This window comes from Euleptes europaea, chromosome 10 (genome assembly GCF_029931775.1).
Source record: "Euleptes europaea isolate rEulEur1 chromosome 10, rEulEur1.hap1, whole genome shotgun sequence".
In the NCBI taxonomy this organism is placed as follows: domain Eukaryota; kingdom Metazoa; phylum Chordata; class Lepidosauria; order Squamata; family Sphaerodactylidae; genus Euleptes; species Euleptes europaea.
The window spans coordinates 60,782,598-60,809,431 of NC_079321.1; the positions used below are offsets into that span (position 1 = coordinate 60,782,598).

The window sequence follows — 26,834 nt, forward strand, 5'->3', positions numbered from 1 at the left end:
TCCCAGTCCACTATTTAGGACTGGGTTGGTGTGCTAAAAAACACTCCAATTCTAAGCATTTCTTGGATTCCCTTGGGAGCTCTCCCAGGGACGTGTGCTTGGAACCAGCTCGTTACCGGAAGTCCTCTTTTTTCACTCTTTTTCTGAAGCAATGGTGAATCCCTCCACATAATTCAATAACATGATTTTTTTAAACAAAAACTTGGAATTCAGAGGAACTAGCAAAGTGTGGCCAGTATATTGTTATAACACCATAATGACCTAGTAATTATCATTAAAAAAAAAATCCTGAATAGTCCTCTAGTAAACTTGGCCGGGAAAATGGTGTCTGGAGGAAAAGTGAAATGGCAGTGATGTGGGTGGACCTTGAATAATGCATACCTTCTGTTTCAAGCCACCTGATAATGTGCTTGGACTTCTGTTATCCCAGAAAAGGTTGGAGAAACCAGGTTTGGGAAAGAGTATACCAAGTAGAGAAAAGGGTGACTGGATGACAATTAGATCACAGCATCACGTGAATGCGGCCAAAATTGTAGCATTTTCCTAACTCTGTGGAAGCAGTCCAAACCACTAAATAGTGAGGGAAATGCTTAATGTTCTGATCCACAGAATAAAGAGTCGGTGTTTTATACTAACCTTCTGTCAACACCTTTAAAAAAAAACATTGTGTGCTTTCATAAATCTATTTTGCTGTGAAGTTGTGCAAATAATAGAATGGCCTGGTACTTGGGAATGTACTGTTACTTTCAATGTATAATTCCCATTTTCCATATCTGAAGTTGGGATTAATAAATTTAAACAGCTATGTAAACCTGAAAAAGACCCTAATTATTAAAAAAATATCTGTCCAGTTGATAGAGTGTAGCCACACTTTCTATTTAGAAAACCTTCCTAATAACACTTAAATAGTCCATCTTTTAAATAAAAATCTTTGTATCTCATGAGAGACATTTTTATTAGGGAAAATCAATTAACGAAAAAAACTTTTACCAAATTAATATTTTAATTGAAAAGCAGTGTGCTTTTTATCAGCTTTCCAGCTGGTTCTTAATTATGTCTGCCTTTTTCGGTTTTTTCTTCTTCTGAAGTAATGGAGAGTTCTTCTACATAATTGAATAACATTTTGGAATTTGTAGATTAAGGGTCAAAAGAATCTGTTCTTTCCCACCATGGTGACAGTTACAGTAGAATTTTTGCTCTGAGGAAGGTAAATTATTTTGAATTTATAGATTGGAAACTAACCTGAAATAAGCACCCATCATAAAGTAATGTCATGTTTGGGCTTGTGAAACATACAATAAATATCTCAGCATACAGGTTATATTTTCAGCGTCTTAAAGCTACTCAGCGATGCTTAACATCACTGGAAATTCCCTGAAGTAATATGAATTGTGTAGATCAGCTGGGGGGGGGGGAATTCCACCCTGTTTGCACTTTTTTTTTTACAAATTGCATGCTGAAGTGGCTGTACAACTTAGTCCTTGTAGAACATTTTCACCTGTACATTTGTAAACAATGTCTGTAAAATACAGCTACTTAACAACTTACTATTTTCTTTCTCTAAACAACAAAACACCTGGGACATAAAACATCCCCAGAAACCTATTGATTTTATCATTGGAGTACTTTCTTACCCCAAGCAGTGTAACCTATCAGAGTAATAAATGTCACATCACTTTTTGCAATGGAAAACTGATCCAGTGGTGCGCTATAGTTGCCAGTAGGTTGGCTTAAACAATGGACTTTCACTGGAGAACATTTACCTCGCCACTGACATATGTTTTAGGGGTAGGAAAATAATCCCAATCATGAGTGAATGATTAATGTTAGATGTTTTCCTTTCCATTTTAGGACACTAGTTTATATTGGTTTTCTAATACTTTTGGTAAAAATATAGTTTTTGTTATTTTGAATATAAAATATTAGCTTTGAAAATTAACAATTTGGATATGATGGACAGGTTAGGTTCCAACTCTACCTAAGTGTGGCCATGGGAGCTGACGGAATGTTGATAAGGAAGTCAGTGGAAGAACAGCAGGTAGGTCATCTGGGAGTGAGTCTGGTTGAGTGAAGAAGAGCAGCTTTAAGTTATATTAAAAAGGTCAGTTTGTAACAAAGGATGCCAAATGCTGGGATAGGGAAACAGTTCAAAAGTTCAATTGAAAAGAAACTTTGTAACTGGTACCTGATCTCTCCAATGTAATGTTCAAACCAGAAATAAAAGGGCCAGGTTCCCGGACTCACCCGGGAACTTGTTTTGCTGACACGGGAGGGAGAAGGTGGAAAGAAAAGCAGTAGTTTTCTTGACGGCATAATTGTACATCACTGTGACAAACCTTATCAGCAAGAGGCCATGTTTCGTTCTGATACATTTGGAGAAAGTCGGCCTGTGCCCCCCCTTTCTCAGCAATGGGGATCCCAATAAGGGATTTTGGAGGAGGCATGGGGAAGGGGCATGCCCAGCTCGGGGGCTGTCTAGATGCCTCCTTCCAAGTGGTGTGGAACATCTAGTGGCTCATGCCTAAATAAATCCCTCTGGGCTCCCAGTGGGCACACCGGGAGCAGGTGTGTCACATCTACCGTATTTGGGCCGGTCAATGGTCCTGTACCTGATGTCATGCTACGCCAAGGTATCTTCAGCTTTTGCCAATAAAAATTGGCCATTTCATCCAAACAGCAAGTTATTTTATGGTTCAGTAACACCTCCCATCTCCATTCCCACATTGTCCCTGGGTCAGCAATTAACTTTTTGTTTAACCCTGTAGGCTGGTTGTCTCAGGGAAAGAAACACACACACACACACACACACACAAGCTAAGATTTTGGTCTATATATATTTTAGGATATGAATAAATGATGGCAGCATGTGAATGAAACAGTATTTGGCTATTCAACCCCATAAGCTCAGTGCAGTATCTGGAAGAGGGATGGTTATTAAAGAGGACTGGGCTACTCTATCTGTTGATGTCTCTGTGTGTAAGAGGGAGGACCTGGTATGTGAAACGGTCATGGCTCTCTATTTTAAAAGAGGCAAGATGAGAAGTGATGTGTGACTGCCTAACCAGTGTGGCATAGTGGTTAAAAGCAGTGGTTTAGAGCGGTGGATTCTGATCTGGAGAACCAAGTTTGATTCCCATTCCTCCACATGAGTGGCGGATGCTAATCTGGTGAACTAGATTTGTTTCCCCATTCCTTCACATGAAGCCAGCTGGGCGACCTTCAGCTAGTCACACTTTCTCAGCCTCACCTACTTCACAGGTTGTCTGTTGTGGGGAGGGGGAGGGGATGGGATTGTAAGCCAGTTTGATTCTTCCTTAACTGGTAGAGAAAGTCGGCATATAAAACCAACTCTTCTTCTCCTCCTCCTTCTTCTCCCCCCCTACCCATAACACTGAACCTGTGGGAGAGAGGTTGGGGAGGTTGGTAGGTACTCTGTGCGAGTGAAAAAGGTTGTGACACTGGGTGTTAGCTATTCAGTATGTGAAGGGAGGCAGACAACCTCATAAAGTTGTTCCACTAATGTGAAAGTATGTATCCGAGCATTGGGTATATTGTGGAACATTCATTTCCACAGCACGTTGGTAACACACACCACACACAAAAATCCCAGTATTGCATTGTGCATTGTTTTAGGAATGAATGTATAGGTGCTACTAGGGTAACCGTTGGCTCCAGACTAAATTTTCCATCAGCAGAATGGAACTTTCCTGCCTCCTCTTTCCTACTGTAGTTCATTGATCTCCACAAAATGATACTCATAGGGAAGAGAGGACCCTGAGAAATGACATGGGAGGCATCTGCAATAGTAAGTGGGAATTGGTGGAAACTAGCTCCAATCCTAAGGGGCGGGGGATAAACTAAATAAATTACTTCTGGTTGTAGCAAACTATGAATGCACAGCATTTTATACAATACTCAGAAATTCAAAAATGAAACAACTCATGTGCTCCATTTCATTAAAAATACATGGCAATACAGAACTTCAAAGGGTCAAGAGAAATTTAGATGAAGATAATTTTGGAATCCTCACTTATCCAAAATTAACTAGTTTGCAAGTTTGTTTAGGTAATTTGTTCTTGAACATATCCTGGGTCGCAGCTCTCGGTTCAAAATCACTTTTGTTTCTTATCATTTGGTAAGAAGATAGAGCACACCAAGGTGCCCCAGGATGACAGAAATGTCCTCAAGAGTAGGAAAATCCACTTTGCCTGTTTCAGAAGAAACGGTGATCACACATATCTGGAGCATTGTGTGTGGTGTGTTCGTTATGTATGCATGGTCACAGCATCAGGAGCATAATGTCGGGAAAGGGCTGTTTTTACTGTTTATGCCTTCTGTCTGATGCAGAAAGATAGAAAGGTGTGGTACCAGTAACTTTGTGTGGAAGAGGGTGCATCCTTTTGCTCCTGCTTTTTAGAAATAACCAGACCTCTCCTGGCTCCAAATTCCTCATGTCCACATAACTGCATGTATGGAATTGACAGTACAATACAATAAATTATAGAATTATTCCTCATTTTAAAATATATATAGTGTGGATTATCCTTGAAATTACCCATATGTCTTGCTAAACCTTTTGAGAGTCTGCTTATAACTCACCTGACCTGGATACCCCAGGCTAACCCAATCTTGTCTGATTTTGGAAACTAAGCAGGGTCAGCCCTGGTTAGTATTTGGATGGGAGACTACCAAGAAAGTCCAGGGATGCAACATAGAGGCAGCCAATGGCAAACCATTTCTGTTAGCCTCTTGCCTTGAAAACCCTATGGGGTCACCATGTCAGCTGTTTTTCCTCTTTTTAAAGCTTTTAATCCATTTGAGCAGAAAGCTGCATCTTAAAAAAAAAAAAAAGCTAAAAGCTTTTCATTGTCAGTTTGATTTCTGTTCCTGCATCTGATTTTATTAGTTTTATTTGCAAGCAGGAAAAAACAAATTAGTTAAATTATGTCTTGGTTTCTCTATTTTAATGCATGTTGGCAGTAGTGCATTTTTATTACAGACTAAGCCTAGATCCTTTATGTGAAAAATGGTGGCCTTTTCACTGCTCTCAGTTCCTTTGGTAAACATTTGAAACAGTGTGGCTAGTATTGAATTAATAACATATTGGCTCCTTTCTTCATGGTGAGCCAATCTGAACTGGGACCCTAAACATGTGAAATTTACTTTTAAAAGACACCAGAACTGTGATCTCTGTCTAATCTAGTTTGGCTCTGAGAAATTTACTTTCTTCTTTTAAAAAAAGAAAATACTTGTCCTATGGATAACAAAGATAAGCTTGAATGTGTGTTGAAGCCCAGGAAATATGCATGTCAATAACATTTTGAATGGCTGGGAGGGGGGTGGTCTTCACAGACACAGCCCATTGTCCCACCCCAATATCAATATTTGAAATGTGGTGTTGGAGTAGTTTTACAGATACTGTGGACTGCCAAAAAGACAAATAAGTTTTAAATTAAATCAACCCTTGAACTCTCCCTAGATGTTAAAATGATCAAATTGAGGATATCTTACTTTGGTCACATCAGGAAAAGACCAGACCCACTGGAAAAGAAAACAATGCTAGGAAAAGTTGAAGGCAGCAAGAAAAGAGGGAAGACCCAACGTGAGATGGATTGACCCTATAAAGGGAACCATGGCCCTCAGTTTGAAAAACCTGAACAAGGCTGTTAATGATAGGATGGTTTGGAGGACATTATTTCATAAGATTACCATAAGTCAGAAGTGATGTGATGGCACTTAACACACAAACACAATGCTAGTATTACCTGTCAGAATTGTGTAAAGAGACTTGATACACAGAATCTGTACAGTGTTGCACATCTTGGTGCAGTGTTGCAGATCTTGAATTATACAAGTGGGGATATGCAAGGAACTTGTGGGAGTGGCTGTGCTATTCCCATACCTTTTCTTACTCTGTTCTCCCACCACTCCTTTTCTCAGTCTCCCCATCTCTCTCCCTCCCCCAGCTCTTCTTACTTTGCATGTCTCTGTTACTTCTGTCTCTCTTTTTCCTTCCTTCCTACTGTGACTCCTCTCTTTTTGTCTTTCTCCTTCCCCCGCCCCTATTACTCTTTCTTCCTCCTCCCCATTACTTTATCTTCCTCTGTCATTTGGATCCTGCCTGCTGACAACTCTGCCATTCTCTCCCTCATGCAGCCACTGGCCATCCTTTCCTTCCAGATGCCCCCATCCCACAATCTGTCTGAGCCAGAGAGCTCTTGGACCCACCCTCTGTCTGGCATCCTTGACTATCTGTTGAAGGGTCTATCTATTTTCTTTGGGGAAGTTCTGAAGATGGACAGGTAGGAGCCTTGCATGGCTGTCTGCCCATCCTCCCCCAGCCTTGGTCGGGTTGGTTCCCTGCACACCGTCCCCCTGCCTGCCCCCAGCCTTGGCTGCTCTGGCAATGGGGAAAGCCTAGCCGGCTCTAGGTACAAGGGGGGAAGCCATGCCAGCAATGGGGGAAGCTGATCCAGGTCTGGGTAGGCCAGCAATGGAGGAAGCCATACGCTGACTGAGCCAGCAGTTGGGGAAGCAGGGAGGAGGGTAGATGCTGGCAGGGTGCATTGTGTGTGCAAGCACAGAGAACAGCTCCTCTGTTTTGTATTGTTTCAATGCCCTGGCCTAGCCATAGTGATTAGCGTTGTGCATATAGATATACCTGAACTGAAAATAAACCCGAAATTAGCCATTTTGGCAATATTCGGGTTTCAGGTTTGCCAAATATCAAAATCTGGGAATCTGCCTGAAGCCGAATATGTGATTCCCAAAAAAGCCAAATAGATGTTCAGCTTTTCAGGCTTTGGCTATTTGCCTTCTGTAGAGTCTCCATTTTGTTGCCCTTGTTGTGTTTAAAGGAGAGGTATCTCCTTCATACTCCTGCCCCCTGGCTGGTTTCCAGGGCAGCAGGAGGGAGGGAGCAGGCATGTTGGAGTGGCCAATAGGAAGGCTCACCGGAGCTTCCCATGTGGCCAATGGCATAGCTTGGCTTTAGCTCTTGCTTCTTGATTCTTCCTCTGCAATCCTGGATCCTGGTGCGTCATCCTTAGCTGCTGGATTACAACCTGCTGCTTAGGTTGGATTCCTTCCTGCCTGCTGCCTGGAGGAGAAGACATTGAAGGGTTTGAGATATCATAATTTTCCTTTTGAACCAGTTGTTGCATTTGGAGCTTATTTTCTAAATTTTGCTAGAAGCCAGCAGGCCTTGGCCTGTTGGTTGGTGATGGTGGCGGGAGGGTGATTTGATTATTGGGGGGTGCTTGCTTCTGTTTCTCCACTGCTTGCTGTTTTAAAGTTGCATCGTTTGAATTCTGGAGTTTTCAGATCTTCAGATCTTGCAGACTTTTATATAAAAGAAAGGGGTGATTTGATTGTTTGGGGAGGCATTGCTTTGTTGTTGTCATCATCGTTCCCATTGTTGAATTTAGAGAGAGGATTTTTGGCCAGTTTGATGTCTTCTTGTGTGAAATTTGCAATGTTTTCCTATGGGGAATGGGGAACCCTTTGGGACCTCATAAAATTGGACCCCTGACCCGATCTTCACCAAATATTGAGGTTAATGCAAGGAGAGTCCCTTGAAGCTACCCTGAAAATTTGGGAACTCTACCTCCACAGGAGCTTTGAATTTTTTCCATAGACTATAATGGGCCTGAATTTTTTTGGTAAACCCGTACACCTATATTTACCAGTATGGGTATTCAGCTTATTTTGGGTTTACTGAAAAAAAAATCAGGCCCAATAAAGTCAAAGTTTACAATTATTATTTTTTGCACAACCCTAATAATAATCCATGCAATGGTCACCTCCAGATTAGACTGTAACTTGCTTTATGTAGGGCTGCCCTTGAGACTGCTACAGCTGGTCCAAACTGTAGCTGTACAGGTCCTCACAAGGACTCTTTGGAGGGTGCATATACATCCTGGGTTCCGACAGCTGCATTGGCTTCAGGTTGATTTCCGGATCAAGTTCAAGGTACTGGTGTTTACCTTTAAAGTCCTAAATGTTATGGTATTTATGAGGGTATTTACGGGACCACCTCCCCCTATACACCCCCCAGAGAGCTTTATGTTTATCTTCCGGCAACCTTCTGGTGACCGCTGGCCCATAGTCTACCTGGCTGTCCTCAACTAGGGCCAGAACCTTTTTGGCTGTGGCCCATACCTGGTGGAACTCTCTGTACAAGGAGACCCTGGCTTTGAAAGATCTGGCCCAGTTTCGAAGGGCATGCAAGACTGAGATGTTCTGCCAGGCTTATGGCTGAGAACAGTGACGATTATATAGTGGTTGTAAAAACAACTGCTGGATTGAGTCTTGGATGTCCATCCTGTTTCCTGTTTTCTTTGCTCAGTGCCCTTTCTGGCCTCCCAGACTGTCATCCAGGCCATCTATTTCAGACTTCAAATCATGGCTTAGATTTTAATTGTATGACATCTTCAGTACAGGTGGAAGTCTTTTTGAGCTGCCATAGTCTTTCAGATTCTTGGCTGTTTTTAAATCAGTTTTAATGGGGCCTTACTGGGATTTTTAAATTATTGTTGAATTTTATGATGTAAGCTGCTCTGAGCCCCATCTGTTGGAGGGAGGGTGGGATATAAGTATGATTAAATAAATAAATAACACATTTTTGAAGGTTTCAGATTCAAACCTGGGTCTCCAAACCCCTACTCTGAAGCACTAATTCCTACACCACACTGGCTTTCATAGGGTGGCTACTGTTGAAGAATAGCAAGCAGCCAGGCCTAGTTGAGTCATGCAAGTAGGGTTGTGCATATCAATAAATCCAAAATTCATCATTTTGGTAAATTTTGTGATTTGGGTTTACCAAATACCAAAACCCAAGAATAAAGCCAAAGCCAAACAGGCAATTCACGAAAAAGCTGAATAGATTGGTTCTTGTAGGTTATCCGGGCTGTGTAACCGTGGTCTTGGAATTTTCTTTCCTGACGTTTCGCCAGCAACTGTGGCAGGCATCTTCAGAGGAGTAACACTGAAGGACAGTGTCTCTCAGTGTCAAGGGTGTAGAAAGAGTAATATATAGTCAGAAAGGGGGTGGGTTTGAGCTGAGTATTGTCCTGCAAAAGTATTGTCCTGTAAGTATCAAGATAATGTGCTAATCTTGATACTTACAGGACAATACTTTTGCAGGACAATATTCAGTTCAAACCCACCCCCTTTCTGACTATATATTACTCTTTCTACACCCTTGACACTGAGAGACACTGTCCTTCAGTGTTACTACTCTGAAGATGCCTGCCACAGTTGCTGGCGAAACGTCAGGAAAGAAAATTCCAAGACCACGGTTACACAGCCCGGATAACCTACAAGAACCAATGAACTCTGACCGTGAAAGCCTTCGACAATAAGCTGAATAGATATTCAGCTTTTCAGGTTCGGGTATTCATCTTTGCTCAGAGTCATGGCTCTGTGTTTTCTTTTCTTTTTTTTCTTTTTTAGGACTGGTTTTGTTATGGACCCATAGTTGGGGCCCTTTTGAAGGGGTTATTTAAAAAGCAGGGCTCACCCAGTTCCATCCGGAGGGATATACCCTCCAACTAAAAGACCTGGCTTTAACAGCCACAACCATGCTTTCGAAGGTGATTTCTTTATCCACATGGCTGAGCAATCTCCTTCACACAGCCCCTGTGGACAGTAAGCTTTGATATAACCCCCCCATGAAAACCTACTTTCCAAAAGAAGGTTGCCCTGAGTAGAGGCTTCATTTCCCCACACCATGACCATCGCTTGGAATCAGATTTTTCATGACCACAATAAAGTACTGTTCACAGGATGTCATTTGCCACCAAAAGGAATGTTTCCCATGCCTTTTTTCTCTTGCATTTAAGCCCTTTTCCTCCCTTTGGAAGCTAATTTGTATGGACATCATGCAAAGCGACCCAGAAACTAAGGCAGACCTCAGACTTTGAGGTGCCAGCCTGGAATCAGCTCTTTATGCCAATCCTTGGCAATGCTCAACCTGAAAACAGCTGGGCAGCTTGACTTGCAAATGCATGGAGGATGGGGGCGACCTCTTTGTGGGCTCATAAAATTAGACCCCCTGTCCCAAAGTTCACCAAACTTTGTTGACCATCGAAGGAGAGTCCCTTGAAGCCATGCTGCAAGTTTGGGGACTCTAACTCCAAAAATGCTCACCCCAGGAGCTTTGGAAAAAATCCCCATTGATTATAATGGCCTGAATTTTTCAGGAAACCCGAAAATAAGTCGAACACCCATATTTTCCAGTATGGGTATTCGGCTTATTTTGGGTTTACTGAAAAAAATTGGGCCCAATAAACTTGAACCCAAAATTTACTGATTTTTTTTTTGCACAACCCTACATGCAAATAAGTATCAAGACATCTAGTGGTTGCTGCCACGCCTGGCTGTGATGACTCTTTGCTCATAGGACAAAACTCACTAGGCCTTCTCTCAGCTTCTTTGTTTCTCCTACCTTCTTGCTGCTGCTACTGCTCTGTCTGCTAAGCTGCCTGCCCTGCTCTCTACAACTTCTTTGCTGGCCTGTTTCCAGCGTCACCACCACTCATTCCCTCTTCCCCTGCTTGCTTGCCAGAGGCTCCTGGTCCTCTTCCCCTTCCTGTCCACCCGCAACAGTGCTGCCACCTGGCTGAAGTTGGGGGGGAACAGCAATTCCAGCAGAACCTTGTCCACCTCCCCACCAACCTGAGAGGATGCTATGGCATGACTGCCATTGGTGCTGGAGCGGCTCCTTCTTTTCTCCTGTGCACATGTACAGACAGAATTCCTGTCTTTTGGGGGAATTTAAACCCCCCTCTCTCCATGGTTTGTAACTATTCAGTTTTTTTCTGCCAGTTGGAAGAAATGTCTGTTTTTTGTCAAGATGACTCTGAGTTGTACAATTAACTATCCGCAGAAGTGGCCACAGCTGACTATTAGAATATATGATATTATCTGCTATGAAGCTACCAAATTGGCCTTTAAAGCATTTTAAAGTTTTAAATCAGTAAACCATTTGGGACATCTGATGTTTTGACTGGAGTTAAAGGATAAGTGTAACACTATATGATACGGAGGTTACATGATGCTGTTCTCATAGCTATTTCAAACCTGAGATTTATCCCTGTTTTCGTTTTGAAATGCAACCACAGGAGACTCATTTGCATCTAAACTTATGTTTTCTTTTAGCACCAGTTTTATAGTCTGTAATAGCAAAGAGCACTTTTGCATTTTTATGCAAAAGTGAGTTGGGATTCATTTGCATGAAAGGACCTGTGGAGGTTCATTCTGTATTATATTGTGTTACAACAATTGTGATAATTTCCAGGTTTCCTATCAATAATGAACTCATTTCACAGTTCACTAATTTTATAAATGAGGAGCGACAACAGATTCTTCTTGACTAAGACATCTTGAATGGGTAGCACAGAGTTCATATCCATGGCCTTGGTTATGGAAACTGATTTCTTAGTTCTGGAACAAAAAGTCAGGAACATACATGATACTTATCATGGGAAAGCTGCCCGAAACAGCTGTTCTTCATGGAAAGTTATCTCTCCCCCACCCACGCCATATTGAAATGTATACTAGGCTTGATTCCTACCATCTTGTTGTGTGTTTTCTATTGCCCTGCTAGTATTTGCCAGGATTGTGAAGTTGGGGCAAGGAGATATGCATGATGATGGTGGCAGTCTATAGCCCTGTTCACATGTTACAGTGAATGAACATAATGTGCATGTACACCAATTTGTAAGAAAGACCCAACATGCATTTACTTTCAAATAAAACTGGAAACCACTCCTGGATAAATGTGGAGTTTAAAGCACACATTCAGATGTACATATAAAATGGATTTCAATAGGGAGAAGTGTAAGGTACTTCACCTAGGCAGAAACAACATAAGGCACAGGTACAGGATGGGAGAGTGTTGGCTTGACAACAGTACATGTGAAAGAGATCTGGGAGTTTTAGTGGAGTGGACCACAAACTGAACATGAGTCAACAGTGTGATATGGTGGCTAAGAAGGCCAATGCAATTCTGGGCTGCATCAATAGGAGTATTGTGTCTAGATCAAGGGAAGTACTGTATTTTTCGCTCCATAAGACACACTTTTTTCCTCCTCAAAAGTGAGGGGAAATGTCCGTGCGTCTTATGGAGCGAATGCCGGCTGGGCGTGTGCGCGTTGGGATGGCGCGAGCTGGCGTTCCCCGCCCCGACGGCCAGCTGGGAGGTGAGCGAGCCGGCGCATGCACCCAGCCGGCTCTGTGCGCCCTGCCCGCCTCCCAGCTGGCCATCGGGGCGGGGAACGCCAGCTCGCGCCGCCCTGACGCGCACGCGCCCAGCCGGCTCTGTGCGCCCCGCCCGCTGGGAGGTGGGTGGGGCGCACACAGCCGGCTGGGCGCGTGCGCCGGCTCTCTCTGTGCAGCCTCGCCCGCCTCCCAGCTGGCCATTGGGGTGGGGAACGTGGCTCACGCCGTCCCGACGCGCACGTGCCCAGCTGGCATTCACTCCATAAGACAAGTTTTTAGAGGAGGAAAACAAGATTTTTTCTTCTTTTCCTCCTCTAAAAACTAGGTGCGTCTATGGAAAGGTGCGTCCTATGGAGTGAAAAATACGGTAGTATTCTGCATTGGTCAGACCTCACTTGGAATACTGTGTCCAGTTTTGGGCTCCACAATTTAAGAAGGTTGTTGACAAGTTGGAGTGTGTCCAGAAGAGGGCGACCAGAATGGTCAAAGGTCTGGAATCCATGCCTTATGAGGAGAGACTTAGGGAGTTGGGTTTGTTTAGTTTGGAGAAGAGAAGGTTGAGGGGAGACATGATAGCCATGTTTAAATATTTGAAGGGATGTCATGTTGATGAGGGAACTAGCTTGTTCTCTGTTGCTGTAGAGAATAGGCTACAGAGTAATGGATTTAACTAAGAGAAAAGCGATTCCACCTAAACATTAGGAAAAACTTTCTGATGGTGAGGGCTGTTCGATGGTGGAATGCACTGCCTCAGAGAGTATTGATCATCATACTATATAACCATCGTCATGGTTTCCTTTGTGTTCAGTTTTTTTGAATGCTGTCAAATTAAATCACCCTCCTCCAAATATACCCCCCATGGGGTTATGGAGATATTTTCCTTCAAGAAGCTGTAGGCGTGGTTTTAATCAATTTGTGTGTTGATGCCCCACCCGCCTCCCAGCAGGCCATCGGGGTGGGGAACGCCGACTCGCGTATGCGCCCAGCCGGCTCTGTGCACGGGTGAGAAGTTGTTTTAGATTAGCAGGCTGACTGTAAGCAAGAAAGCCCCCCCCCCCGGTGCCTTAGTGAGGGAAGTGTCACAATCCAGCATTGGTTGTAGATTGTTAATAATACGTTGGACTGGCTTGAGTTCTGAGCTGTACGAGACTACCAGAGGTGTTCTATTGCCATATTCCTTGGGCTTGTCTTATAGCAAGCTGTGCCAGGGTATCATTCTGTGCCTGAGTATCATTCTGGGTATCATAATATTCTCCAGCATTTTATATTTCATATTACCTAATATATGCATGGAGTCTGCACATGGATGTGTGGGTCTATGTGCAGGGATGTACAGATTGTCTAATATGCTGTGTAATATAACCGATTAATAATGAACTTATAGTTTCTCAGTTAAGAGTGCCGCAATGATTCTTCACAATTACTTTTTGAACGTGCATTTTAAGGTGGAAAATTAAGGAAATATTTTGAGTAGAGTACAGAAACTGATGTAGCAGCTGGCTGTATATTGCACTAACAACTGTGTCTGGCAACACAGATTTCTGAAGGCTACATCACTGACAGGCTGAGAAAGCTGGAGGGGACCGTATTCAGACACTATGAAGAATAAGTTGCTGGTTGTAAAACCGGTTAGGAAACAACTAGGCCAGAACAGAGCAGGTTGCTAATAGGGTTGACAGATCCCTCTTTGCCACTGGTGGGAGATTTTTGGGGCAGAGCCTGAGGAGTGTGGGGTTTGGGGAGCGAAGGGACTCCAATTGCCAAAGTGGCCATTTTCTCCAGGAGAACTGATCTCTATCTGCTGGAGATCAGTTGTAATAGCAGGAGATCTCCAGCTAGTACCTGGAGGTTGGCAACCCTAGTTGCTCAGGATAAGAAGGGCTACTCGGCAAGCACCCTGAGATGTCTGATGTGATGGGTGTGTGTGTCAGGAACAGGCCATCACATGCCTCATGGATGGGTGTGCTATGAAGGAGAGCCCTTGGTGATGTGCCACATCTTTTGAACCTGGTAGGGGCCTTGTGGCACATCAGGAGGGAGGGATGAAGCTGGGCACCTCTCTGCAAATATGGCTGTGCAGGAAGTGATAAGAAAGCTGGTGGACGTACCGGCTAAGTTTGGAGCCAGGGTGGATCTGTCCAAAAGTCAGACCAGGTGGATGCCTAGTGCAGCCTGCCCTCCAAATCGTCAAAAAGCACTGATGTAGCTAAGCCATTTAACTGATTTCAATAATGTTAAATAACTAAAAGCTAGTTGAACCCACTTTCAATTGTCTCATGTCATCATTTGCCAGCAGCTCTTCCTTCCCAGCTCTTCCTGGGGTGGGGCTGTGGCTCAGTGGTAGAGCCTCTGCTTGGCATGCAGAAGGTCCCAGGTTCAATCCGTGGTATCTCCAGTTAAAAGGACTAGGCAAGTAGGTAGGGTTGCCAGGTCCCTCTTCACTACTGGCAAGAGGTTTTTGGGGTGGAGCCTGAGGAGGGCGGGTTTTGAGAGGGGAGGGACTTCAATGCCATAGAGTCCAATTGACAAAGCGGCTATTTTCTGCAGGTGAACTGATCTCTATCGGCTGGAGATCAGTTGTAATAGCAGATCTCCAGCTAGTACCTGGAGGTTATCAAAAATAGCACGTAGGCTCATCCAATAACATCAATCACTTACTGTGTATTCAATTTTATATTTTTCTTAAACAGAATCAATCACAACAAATATTCTATTGCCTGACTATCTGACTAAACCTAAATGTATTGTGACATCAAAACTGATACAGCTCAAGATTGATACAAACGCTCTAAAGGATTGATACAAACATTACAAAATAGTAGAAACGAGTTCTGCATGCAAATGCAGTAAAAATAAAAGTCCATTACGAAATGACACCAAGGACATCGTCCTATAAAGTAAACATCTTCGAAGCTGGAGAAAATTACTCAGTGAGAATCAGCAGTTGCCCATATGGTCCAAGATATGGGAAGGGAACCTCCTCGGCTGGAGATGGCAAGGACATGTGGTCAATCCCAGTTTACATGTTTCAAACTTTCTTCAGCTTGCCAGTTAGCATTTATTTTCCCTTAGGAATAAGACTGCTCTTCCACGCTCTGAGTCAATTAGTCGTTCTGTACAATCACGCATTGTGCTGCTAGTCTGGCTGCTGTAAGAATAAACACCTTTCTAATATTTACACAAATAAAATAATTTTTACATAATTACCTACTGACTATGCAACTGTAGTACCTGGAAGTTGGCAACCCTACAAGTAGGTGATGTGAAAGACCTCTCCCTGAGACCCTGGAGAGCAGTTGCCCGTCTGAGCAGACAATACTGACTTTGATGGACCAAGGATCTCAGTATAAGGCAGCTTCATGTGTTCATATGCCTGTGGTTCCTCTTTCCTTCAACTTTCTCTGCTTGTTGGTGGGAGGAGCCTTTGGAGTTTTCAACACGCCAGCCTCTGACAAGGTGATGGTAACTTTTAGCCATCTCTTAGTAGTTCTGTTTTGTTTAATAAGCTCTCTTCAGCAAGTCACATTAATCTTCCCACCTATCTCACAGCGAGATGCAAGAAGGCTTTGTTTCCCTCCCTGTGCCTGCTGTCTGTCATGCACTTTCAACGGGGCATTTTCACAGTGTTGATTACCTTCTAATTTCAGACGGATGCTGCTTTAATGTATGATGCCGTTCATGTGGTGTCGGTGGCTGTCCAGCAGTTCCCACAAATGACTGTCAGTTCATTACAGTGTAATCGGCACAAGCCTTGGCGCTTTGGGACCCGCTTTATGAATCTCATTAAAGAGGTATGTCGCTAACAAAATATGCTCCAGCTTGTCTTTTTGTGTCCTCCGTCTGTTGATACTCAGATCTGCAATGCCTCTTGCAGTGAGTCTTTCGGTTAAGATAAATATGTAGGTTCACAGACAGTCCACACTGAAATATTGTATAAAAACAGGCACAAAAGCTGTAATAATCTGAGTCACAAATAAATAGCAGCAAATGTTTTGCTGGGAGGTATCATTTCTGAGTAGTCATAATGATAAATTGTAAGAATTGCATAATGCAGTTTCATCCCTCCTTTAAGTCAGAAATGTGTCCGTATGCTTCCCGTGTAATCAAAGCTTCCTGTGTAATCAAAGCTAAAACCTTTATTTTCGGATTTAGGTTATTTACTTTTTAAATAACCTGTAATATATTGTTTTCGAAATAAACTTAAAGGCTTTATTTATTAAAATGTAACTGTGACATTGTCACAGCAAACACGATCCTTGGAAGCGTTAAGGTTCTGCAAACAGATTGGTTCATTCTGGGGGATGGAGAGTGAGTTCAAGTCCCAAGTCAGTTTATGCTCCCAGGGTGGCCTTGGAAAATTGTTGCTATCTCAGTCTCAGTTCTTCCATTTTTTTAAAAAAATGGAAATACTAAAAACTTACCCACTGGCTTTGTGGACAAACCAAATGAATATTGGAATACCAATGGATTTATAAATGAATAAATGCTGCTGCTGCTATGTAGAGAAAGGGGGTGTTTTTTTACAAGCCAGTGGGAAGCCCCAGGTTTGGACAAAAAAAATAAGAAATGGAGCGTTTAAAACCCATAAAATCATAGAAACAACGTCTATTCCTGATGCTGTGAGATCTTGATGGCCAATTTAGGGGTCGCTAGGTAGTCCTCGACCAAAATTGCTGTGGATTCCAACCTAGGCTTGGTGTCAATGTGGGGGAAGAGGGAGAGAATAAAAAAAGCTTGCAAAGAGGCAGGGATTCAAATGCTTCCTGTTTCTTGCTTCCTCAGAGCTCTTTCTGAACAGAAGAAAGGCTTTTTAAAACTGAGGATTGGATTTCTCCCCCTGCCCCCTTCCTTTCAGATTGCTGTGGTTTTTTTTTTTTTGTTTTGTTTTTTTGTTCTTAAAATGCTTTTTTATGTGGCAATTGGGTTTTGGGAGGGGGAATGTTCTCTCACAGTGAGCACTGAAAAGTAAGCAAATTACAAAGCAGCATTTAAAGGGCAGTACTTGATTTGAGTTTGGAGACTGCTGGTGCAGAGATACCCAAATGGAAAGTGTGGGTCCAGCCAGTGTGGGTCCAGCTCAGGAAAAACTCCCATGCATACATGACCACTGTTGGGTTTGGGGAGTGGGTCTTTCCAGAAGCTGATCAGAGAGACTCAGTGAGGTAGAAGAACTAGGCATGAGCCCCGTGGTACACAGTGCTAAGCTGCAGTTCTGCAGTCAAAAGCTCTGCTCACAACCTGAGTTCGATCCCAACGGAAGTCGGTTTCAGGTAGCCAGCTCAGGGTTGACTCAGCCTTCCATCCTTCCGAGGTTGGTAAAATGAGTACTCAGCTTGCTGGGGGTAAAGTGTAGATGACCGGGGAAGGTAATGGCAAACCACCATGTAAACATAGTCAGCCTAGTAAACCCCATGGGTCAGTAATGACCCGGGGCTTGCACAGAAGACTACCTTCACCTTTTTTGCCTAGAAGCACTAGGCAGGCAATGGCAAACCACCTCTGAACATCTTTTGCTTTGAAAACCCTACGGAGTCGCCATAAGTTGGCTGCAAAAAAAGAAGAACTATTGGATACAACTTGTGGGACACAGCTTTGACTCTGTTGCATGCACAAGTGAACAACAGTTGAGCCCCTCAGTCCTGTCAGGCTAAATATGTCTCAGTAGTACTATACTGGCCATTTGATTCTGGGGCAGGTGTGTTATTCCCACATTTGAACTGGATCAGTTGCGACAGTGGCAATATACTGGCCCGGCCGGGCTAGCCTTGGTGTTGTCAAAATGTACTCTGTTGGAAATGCAAAATAAATAAACAAAACTCCTCTATTTCTGAAAAGCTAAGTAAGCAAGAACTCAGGGTTTGTATAGAATCAATAATGTCTCAGGGAGAATATCTTCTTGCTGCCAGTGGTAACATGCTACAGTACTTAAGTAAATGGTAAGATCTTTGGTGTACATGCTGTGCAAATGGACAAGCAGCAACCTTTGTATAATAAAGAACTGATGGTGCATAAAAGCACCTTCAAAGTGGTAATGCTGAGCTATCTGTCTTTTTTTCCTGCTAGTTTCCTGCCTGCTTTGCATTGATATTTTCTCCCTCACTTGCAACTAGAACAGAGAAAGCAACCACATCCCCATTGTAGTGCAAAATGCATACCTTTATTTCCAGTTCTCAGAAATGAGCACCACAGTTTTGCCCTTCCATCTTCAGAATTGTGTTGCATACAAGAATTAATGATACCAAGGGATTGTGCTATCCACTGTTGCATATCACATTGGTGTGTGTTGCCACAGTGGGAACCAAAGTGACTCAATGCATCACAAAACTGAGGCCTTATTTACAAGACCGTCAAAGGCAGCAATAAATTCCCACCCCCTAAAGAGGAACTAAACCAAAAAAACAAACACCCCCCCCCCCCAAATAGCCTTTGAGCAGCCTGAACAAGATGTGGTCTTTGTTTGTGTGTGAAAATGGAAAGCTATTAAAGAACTGTATGTTAAGATTAAAGGGAAAAGTTGACTTAATTCATATGTATATATACATATATGAAAAGCTGAGAATCCATCAGCTGAATAGGATTTTTGTTTAATCAGCCACAAGGAAAATTATTTAAACTTAATGAATTATTAATATTTCCATTTTGGATCATGTTATTCTTTTTCTTCTCACATTGCTTAAATATGATTTTTTCCCTCCCTCCTTTACTTTCGTAGGCTCACTGGGAAGGCCTCACTGGCAGGATAACGTTCAACAAAACCAATGGCTTGAGAACAGATTTTGATTTAGATGTGATTAGCCTCAAGGAGGAAGGTCTTGAAAAGGTACTTGGAATACTTTTGCCCGTTTGCTCGGGGACCTATATGTAACGTTTCAAGAAGCAACCATATTTTGCAGCTCCACTGCTTCACCACAAAAATCTGCATTTCATTTTTGAGCCTCTGTTGTGTAATCAGACCTGTGAGTCTTTGTATGCGGTTTCGGTTTCCTTGGGTTAAACCTTGCTATTAAATGTATACACTCTTTAACATTATTTTTACATCAATAGTACATAGTGCATCAGTGGCATAAAAGAAGCAAACACAGTTGGAACATCAAGAATGAAAATTTGCTTACGATTCAAACCAAATAGCATTTTGATTAGTTTTGCATTTCTGCCTTGGAAGTATGGTGGCTGGCTGAATAGCTGCTTTGCTTGCTTGTTTCTAGTCATCATGGGCAGGTCATGCACCATTGAAAATCATCTACATTAGAGTTATATGCTGCTTTACATTGTTTATCATGCTGGTGTTTTGTTAGAATGGCCTGGATTGAACTATGGTTTCTATGTAGCAGCATGAAAACATGTAAATGCAGTTAACAGAAATGAATATACTGAGCTTTCAGAGTCAGGCAGGAAAACAATGGGCCAGGCTGAAACACTACAGAAGACTAGAAGAAACACCCTCAAGAAATACAAAAAACAAAGGACATAGGTACAAGAAGGTATATAAAAAATGAGGGTGTATTATAAAACTACAAATGGAAAACAATGCCTGAAGCATCAATAAGGGAAAAATGTGACAAGCGATAACAATTGTAAACAATATTCAACATGCCAATAGCAAGTGTATAAATACACAGAAAAATAAACAGTATAAATGTATAAATACATGAAACATCAAAAAGGAGTTGACACACATAGTAAAATATGGATTGCAGCCAGGCTCCATTTCAACTAGATCTTTATGAGACCATATCTGTGTTAACCTGTTTATTCAGTTTTAAAACAGCCACTGATTCAAAACGAGGAGCCAAAAGTCTCTCACCCCTGCTGTGTGAGATACAAGCTGACATCATCTGTTTTGCTAACTCCTTTTACAATTATATGCTTGTCACATTTTTTTCACATTGTTTCTTCAACTTGGGGCGAGGGGGGCAGCCGCTGCCCCTATGGCATACAGAGAGGGCAGCCCCTCCGACCCAACCTGCACTTCCTGTAGGAGAGGAAGTTCTGCTGCCCTCTCTGCATGCCACAGCAGCGGCAGCTGCCCTCCTCCGCCCCAACTATGGCCCTGCGTGTACTTGTGCACTTTGTTTTTTTGGCACACTAGAGAGAGAAGCCTCACCATTTCCCTACGCCAATGAGACAACCAAGGAAAATGCTTCTCTTGTGAGGGTGACTGGGTGTCAGCTGTGCTGGGTGAATGAATGGGGGGGGCACATAGGGAGGGAACCACCATGGTAAAATATCGGCTAGCAGACAAAGAATAAAGTATTTGTGATGCTAACCCAGCGAACACTAGTTATTCAGACAAGACAGACAGACAGATAGAACTCCCAACATGGCCCTGTCTTGGATACTCAAATCCAGAGACTGGTGTCATGAACAAACAAGACAGATCTTTCTACGCACCAGAGAAAAGCCTCAGGTTTGCAGAAAAATTCTGAAATGTTAAAAAACAAAACATTGGGTGGGTTAATTCTCCTCCAAAAGAATAAAAGCAGTACCTGTAGCTTTAAGAACCCAATGCCCTGTCAGTTGCCATTGTGTGGGCTGCTAGGCAACCATAAAATATTGCCAGCCTTCAAGCCTTGGTTTATGTCAGTAAAAGGCAGGGAGAGAGGGCAGGGCCCTTTCCAAGGTTGTTTTAGCCTTTGAGGGAAGATTCATGGCTGCCAGGCCCAGCAGCAACCACTGGCAACTTGCTACCACCAGACTTGCATGAGTCACCAGGCCTGGCTGCTTACTGCTATGCAATATCAGCCACACCATGAAAGCCAGAATGGTGTAGTTGGTTAGAGGTTCAGACTAGGATCTGAGAGACCTGGGATCAAATCCCTACTCTCCCGTGAATGCTCATTGGGTGACCTTGGGCCGGTCACACAGTCTCAACCGAACCTACCTCACAGTGCTGTTGTGAGGACAGAATGGAGCAGAGGAGAATGATGTAAGATGCTTTTGGCTCCCATTGTGGAGAAAGGTGTGGTATAAATGAAGCAAATAAATAATAAATATAACTGAAAACGGACAGATAAAAGGTAGGCTGATTGTTGGTTGGAAAGGAGAGAAGAAAGCAGGCAAAAATGAAGATATGGGAGCTTCCAGGAGGAGGGAAAGAGGCAATAGTGGGGGGAGGGGGATGCAGGAAGAGTGAGGTCCCCCCTCAAGTCCTTACAGGTTGCCAACCATGCAAATGGATCTTGCCACAGGCACTGCACAACTTGGCCAGGGTTTTCCCAAGGAGAGACTGCTTGGGGGAGGCAAAGAGGGAAAGCTGAAGATGAGGGACAGATACAGATAGGTTGTGTGGTGGGTGACAGGGAGAGAAGGAAGCAAATGAAGGGGAGAAGGGCTTTCAAGGAAGGGAAAGAAGAAATAGTGCGGGAGGTGAAAAAGTGATGTTCCGCTGGAAGTACTTGCAGGTCCCCTTCTTGTGTGTGTGTGTGTGTTTATGTATGTATGTGTATACAACTATTTGCTCTAAAGAAAGATGACTCTGAATTAAGATGACCCAACATTTTAAAAAATTGTATACACAGAAACTTGCTCGGCATACCTGAGAAAAAGCCTGGTCTTGCATTTGAGTAAATACAAAGACAGTGTTACCATTAGCTGCAAACAAACCCTAACATATAAGCATCTCATTGGATTTTGTTTTTGAAGAATCAGAAAATAAAAGAGCACACCAGCTGGATATTCTCAGTACAGGAAGATAAATGTAAAAGTCCTTCTAAACAAGCTTGATCGATAGAAGTTCAAAATTACTAGATGAAACAGACACAACTGCGTGTAAAATATGAGTTTTAGTAGATCATTTAAATCATGTTTCAGAAATGCTCACTTGAAAAAGTAATGCAAATTATTTTAATAGGAAAACTGTCATGTAGATTGAAAATTGTCTGCAAACCCATTTATTAAAAAGTAATGGGAAATTGCAGCTTATAAAGATATGGGGCAGGTATATTGGGCAGTGTGATTCTGGGTGATTCTGTGTCTAGCAGCTGTATTGATTTAGAAAATGGAATAAGAACATGTTCACTCATTTAATAGTGCTTAATACATGGCAGCTATGTAAAATGCCTGTATAACAGATATAAAACTATCTGCAATTTGAGATTGAATTGACAAAATGCTAGAAATGTTCAGGATTTGTTTAAAGCTTTGTGATATTAAATGAAAGAAGTATTAAAAACTAATGTACTCAACAGGAGAAGGAATTTCCCTTTCCATTACTCAGATGGGGGAAGGTTTTTGTCATGATTTCTGGAAGGAACTTTCTCAGTTGGTCAAGGAATGTGAGTGGAAGGATGCCTGAGGGCATTTAAGCCAGGGGTGTCAAACATATGGTTTGGGGGCCAGATGTGCCCCCCCGAGAGCTCTTATCCAGCCCTTAAACCAGCCAAGGCAGCCAACTCTCCAGTCCCAAACTAGGCTGGCGAGGCCTGGCCTGGCCCAAGTAACATTTATGTCATATCCGGTCCTTGTAACAAGGTCACCCCTGATTTAAGCAGAGTATACCACCCCTGATTTAAGCAGAGTATACCACTTCAGCCTCAGTTTCTTCCCAGATGCCACTTACCCCCTGCCTCTCCCTTTATCAGTCAGTATGGCTGCAAGCCGGTCAGTTCAAAGCAGAAGACCTCAGATCTCTGAGAACTCAAGAGACATTGTGGCTGCTGTCTGGGGGATGTGCCTCAGCAGTTCTGTCTTTTATCAGGTATAATAACTTACCCTGATAGCCTAGGCTAGCCTGATCTCATCAGATCTCAGAAGCTAAACAGGGTCGGCCTTGGCTAGCATTTGGATGGGAGACCTCCAAGGAGTACATGGAGGCAGGCAATGGCAAACTGCCTCTGAAAGTCTCTCGCCTTGAAAACCCTAAGGGGGTCACCATAAGCCAGTTGTGACTTGACAGTACTTTCCACCACCAATAGACAGCTTGCCCTGATAGCCTGAATGAGCAAGGCTTTAGCCTCATTACCCCATAAAATGTGCCAAGATTTGATTGGGCTATGCAGCAGTTCCTGCAATATAGTAAAACCCAACCTTCTAGGTTCAGGGAGAAGTACTAATTACAGCAAGCAATGCTGAAGAATTTTCAAAAGGCAGGTGCTCTATCTGAATTTTTAAGGGGAAGCACAAAAGAATGCTTAGATTCTGAGTTTTTGGGAAGGCCTACCATAATCTCTTATTCCTTCTTCAAGCTGACTGTTACTTGACGGCCTTTTTGAAGTAGCCACTTCATCTTAATTACCAAGAGTGCAGATTTGTTAGTATGTTAGAGTTACATGATAATTGTGATGGGGACTTTCCTAATGTCAGAAATTCTTTGGGGCAGGGCAAGCAAATGTATTGAGAAACAAGGAAATTTCTAGACACACTGTAAGCTAAAGCAAAAACTCTGGATAGGAATACAACATGAACATATTTGGTTCTTTTAAGTTTATGGAGCCCATATTTTCATTTCCCAGGGTTTTTTTAAATCACATTTTTAAAAAGTTGTTTCTTTGACAACTGTTTTGATGTCTTTTACACTTCTGAATGGCAAATTAACATTTCAGTGACAGATGATGTTTGATTGCTACAGTTCCTATTTAGTTTCTCTTATTCAAACCTCTGAATCATCTTGGCATTACCCCAGCTTTCAAAAACACAATGTACACACACACACATGCCCATATTTCTTCTCTCACTACCTACTTTGAATTATCCATGTGGTCCCCAAAAGCCATACCTTAAGAATAAAAGTCCTATTAAGTAGGTATTGACTTTACATACATACATACATACATACATACATACATACGCCTTTATTGGCATAATAACAGCATTATAGCATGCATTAGTACAAACACAACTTTATATGTGTGTGTGTGTGTGTGCTGACCCAGAGATACATGCACTCCGAAGATCTGTGGCATGTAGTTTCAAAACTCCTATTTTCAGTTACTCCTATTTTTGTAACATCTTGGTTAATTTATCACAATATGTTGTATGTGAGGCTTCCAATAAGAACTATTTTAAAATTTCAGAATACACCTATGAAATTGAGAACTAGATTATGTGCATGGTTTTTATTCCACATTTGTTCCAAGGAAGTTAGGGTGGTGAACATAGTTCACTCTTCCTATTTTATCCTTACAACTCCCTTGTGAGGTAGATTGGGCTGTAGGAGAGTTTGACTGGTGGAAGTTCACCCAGTGAGCTTCATTGCTGCCTTGAATGAGGTCTCCCTAGTCTTTGGCCAACATTTTCACTGTTTCAGCATACTGGCTTTGCCCATATTTTGCCAGTGCTTACAGATTTCATTGGCTAAGAGCTTATTTCTGAACACAATTCAGAGCGTTGGTATGGGTTTTTACATTCCTAAATTTGGGGATAAATATACAATAATTTCTGTTTAATCTTGTGCATGGCTGTAAATTCAGTGTGGTATAGTGGTTAAGAGTAGTGGTTCAGAGCGGTGGACTCTAATCTGGAGAACTGGGTTTGATTCCCCACTCCTCAACTTGAGCGGCGGAGGCTAATCTGGTGAACTGGATTTGTTTCCCCACTCCTACACATGAGAACAGCTGGGTGACCTTGGGCTAGTCACAGCTCTCTCAGCCCCACCTACCTCACAGGCTGTCTGTTGTGGGGAGGGAAGGGAGGGTGATTGTAAGCCGGTTTGATTCCTCCTTAAGTGGTAGAGAAAGTCAGCATAGAAAAACCAATTCCTTCTCCTATCTCCAGATGACAGAGATAGAATCATAGAATCATACAGTTGGAAGGGACCACCAGTGTCATCTAGTCCAACCCCCTGCACAATGCAGGAAATTCTGCAACTACCTCCCCCCTTGGATAAAATGGCTGCTTTGGAGAGTAGACTCTATGGCATTATACCCTCCTGAGGTTCCTACCCTTCCTAAACCCTATCCTTTCTAGGCTCCACCTCCAAATCTCCCAAAATTTCCCAACTTAGAGCTGGCAAGCCTACAGCTGCTGCCAAATCAATTTTTTTTTGCAAAATCAATCAAATCTCCAGTGGCCAACCAGAAACCTTGCTGAGCAAAAGTCACATCTGGCCCCCTCAACTTTGTAAAAATAATTGGTAGTCACCACATTGGGGACCCCTGACTTAGATGGAAGACTACTAAGGAAATCCAGTGTTGCTACCCAAATGCAGGCAATGGCAAACCACCTCTGTTCGCCTCTTTCTTTGAAAACCTGATGGGGAAATGGGCTGTATCTTGATGGCTTTTTCCACCTTGACATTCTAGTGTCAGACACAATTCTGGCAACACTCACACCTTGACTACTTAAAGTTGCCTAATTCTAAAGTATCTGAAGGACTGTTTGCATCTGTGCAAACCAAGTTGTATGCTAAAATCTTCTGCAGAGGCCCAGCCTGTGGGGCCTGCCTCTGTGGAGGCTAAATAGTTGGTTATGGAAGGCAGAAATTTTCTGTGGTGGAACTCAGGTTTTGCAGCCCCCCTCCTTCATTCAACAGACACCCATAATGCTAGCTTTTTGGTACCTAGTATTTGTTTAATTTACTCAAGCGTTTGGAAACTGCTTGATTATACAATGTTTGACTCCAGGAGTTAGTTCTCAGTTGCTTTCATGCCTATTTTAATGCACTTTTTGAATTATATTGTGAAACATTTTAGATGCCTACACCTGGTATCACAGCAGGAGCTATATAAATGATAAATATATCTCTGCATGTCTTATTGTCCAATAATTGATCAGCAGTATCAGCTTTAACAGGTACCACTGTGTTTTTAGAGAAGTGTTAAATCCATGAGTTCCTTTTCCTTAACCTGTATTAGGGAGACATAGGAAAGAAGAAGGAGCCTCAATTATCTCCTTCAGTCTCATCTCCAACAGGCAAAAGGACAGTCATGTATGTAGGATGGGAGGGGACATTTTCTTAATTTATTAAAATGGGTTGTGGAAAGCCACCAGGCTAGTGGTGATGGCGGGGAAGGATTCCATCCATTTGCCTTCAGAGCAGCAATTTGACTTGAGTGTTCAGGTATGTGTTGGAGGAGGTTTATAGCCCCCATATACCAGCTAGATAGGGTTGCCAACCTCCAGGCACTAGCTGGCGATCTCCAACTATTACAACTGATCTTCAGCCGATAGAGATCAGTTCACCTGGAGAAAATGGCTGTTTTGGCAATTGGACTCTATTGCATTGAAGACCCTCCCCTCCCCAAACCCCACCTTCTTTAGGCTCTGCCCAAGAAACCTCCTGCTGGTGGTGGAGAGGGACCTGGCGACCCTACAGCTAGATACCTGTTTATTTTTCCTTGCAGGAAAAATAGTACTTCGGAGGGTAGGGGTTGACAGTAGCAATTGCATCTCACCATTAAATTAACCTTTGCACTTAGCAATTAAATAGCCATTAATACACAGAGACATTACATTTGATGCTCCCCTCTGGCAATATATGGATAAAAATACTGGCCTCCCTTATGAGGTTGTTATAACAGTTACTGAGAAGGGAAATGTTTTGAAAATATTTTGAATGCCTAACACAGTTTAAGCAAACAAGCTTTAAGCTATAGTATAATAAAATCATGGTTGTGATCCCAGTACATATTTTGGCTGGAGAGAATTGTTTTCCATCTTCCAGTTGAGCACATATT

The 26,834-nt window shown here is 42.7% G+C and overlaps 1 protein-coding gene across 3 annotated transcripts in view; it reads left to right on the forward strand.

The window, feature by feature from the left end:
• Positions 1–26,834, forward strand: part of GRIK2 (glutamate ionotropic receptor kainate type subunit 2) — a 662,376-nt gene that overhangs the window by 339,720 nt on the left and 295,822 nt on the right. For all 3 annotated transcript variants that reach the window (XM_056856041.1, XM_056856040.1, XM_056856042.1), the window contains exons 7-8: positions 15,870–16,013; positions 18,935–19,042. In XM_056856041.1, the coding sequence (XP_056712019.1) occupies positions 15,870–16,013; positions 18,935–19,042 (252 nt within the window). The remainder of the gene's footprint in view (positions 1–15,869; positions 16,014–18,934; positions 19,043–26,834) is intronic.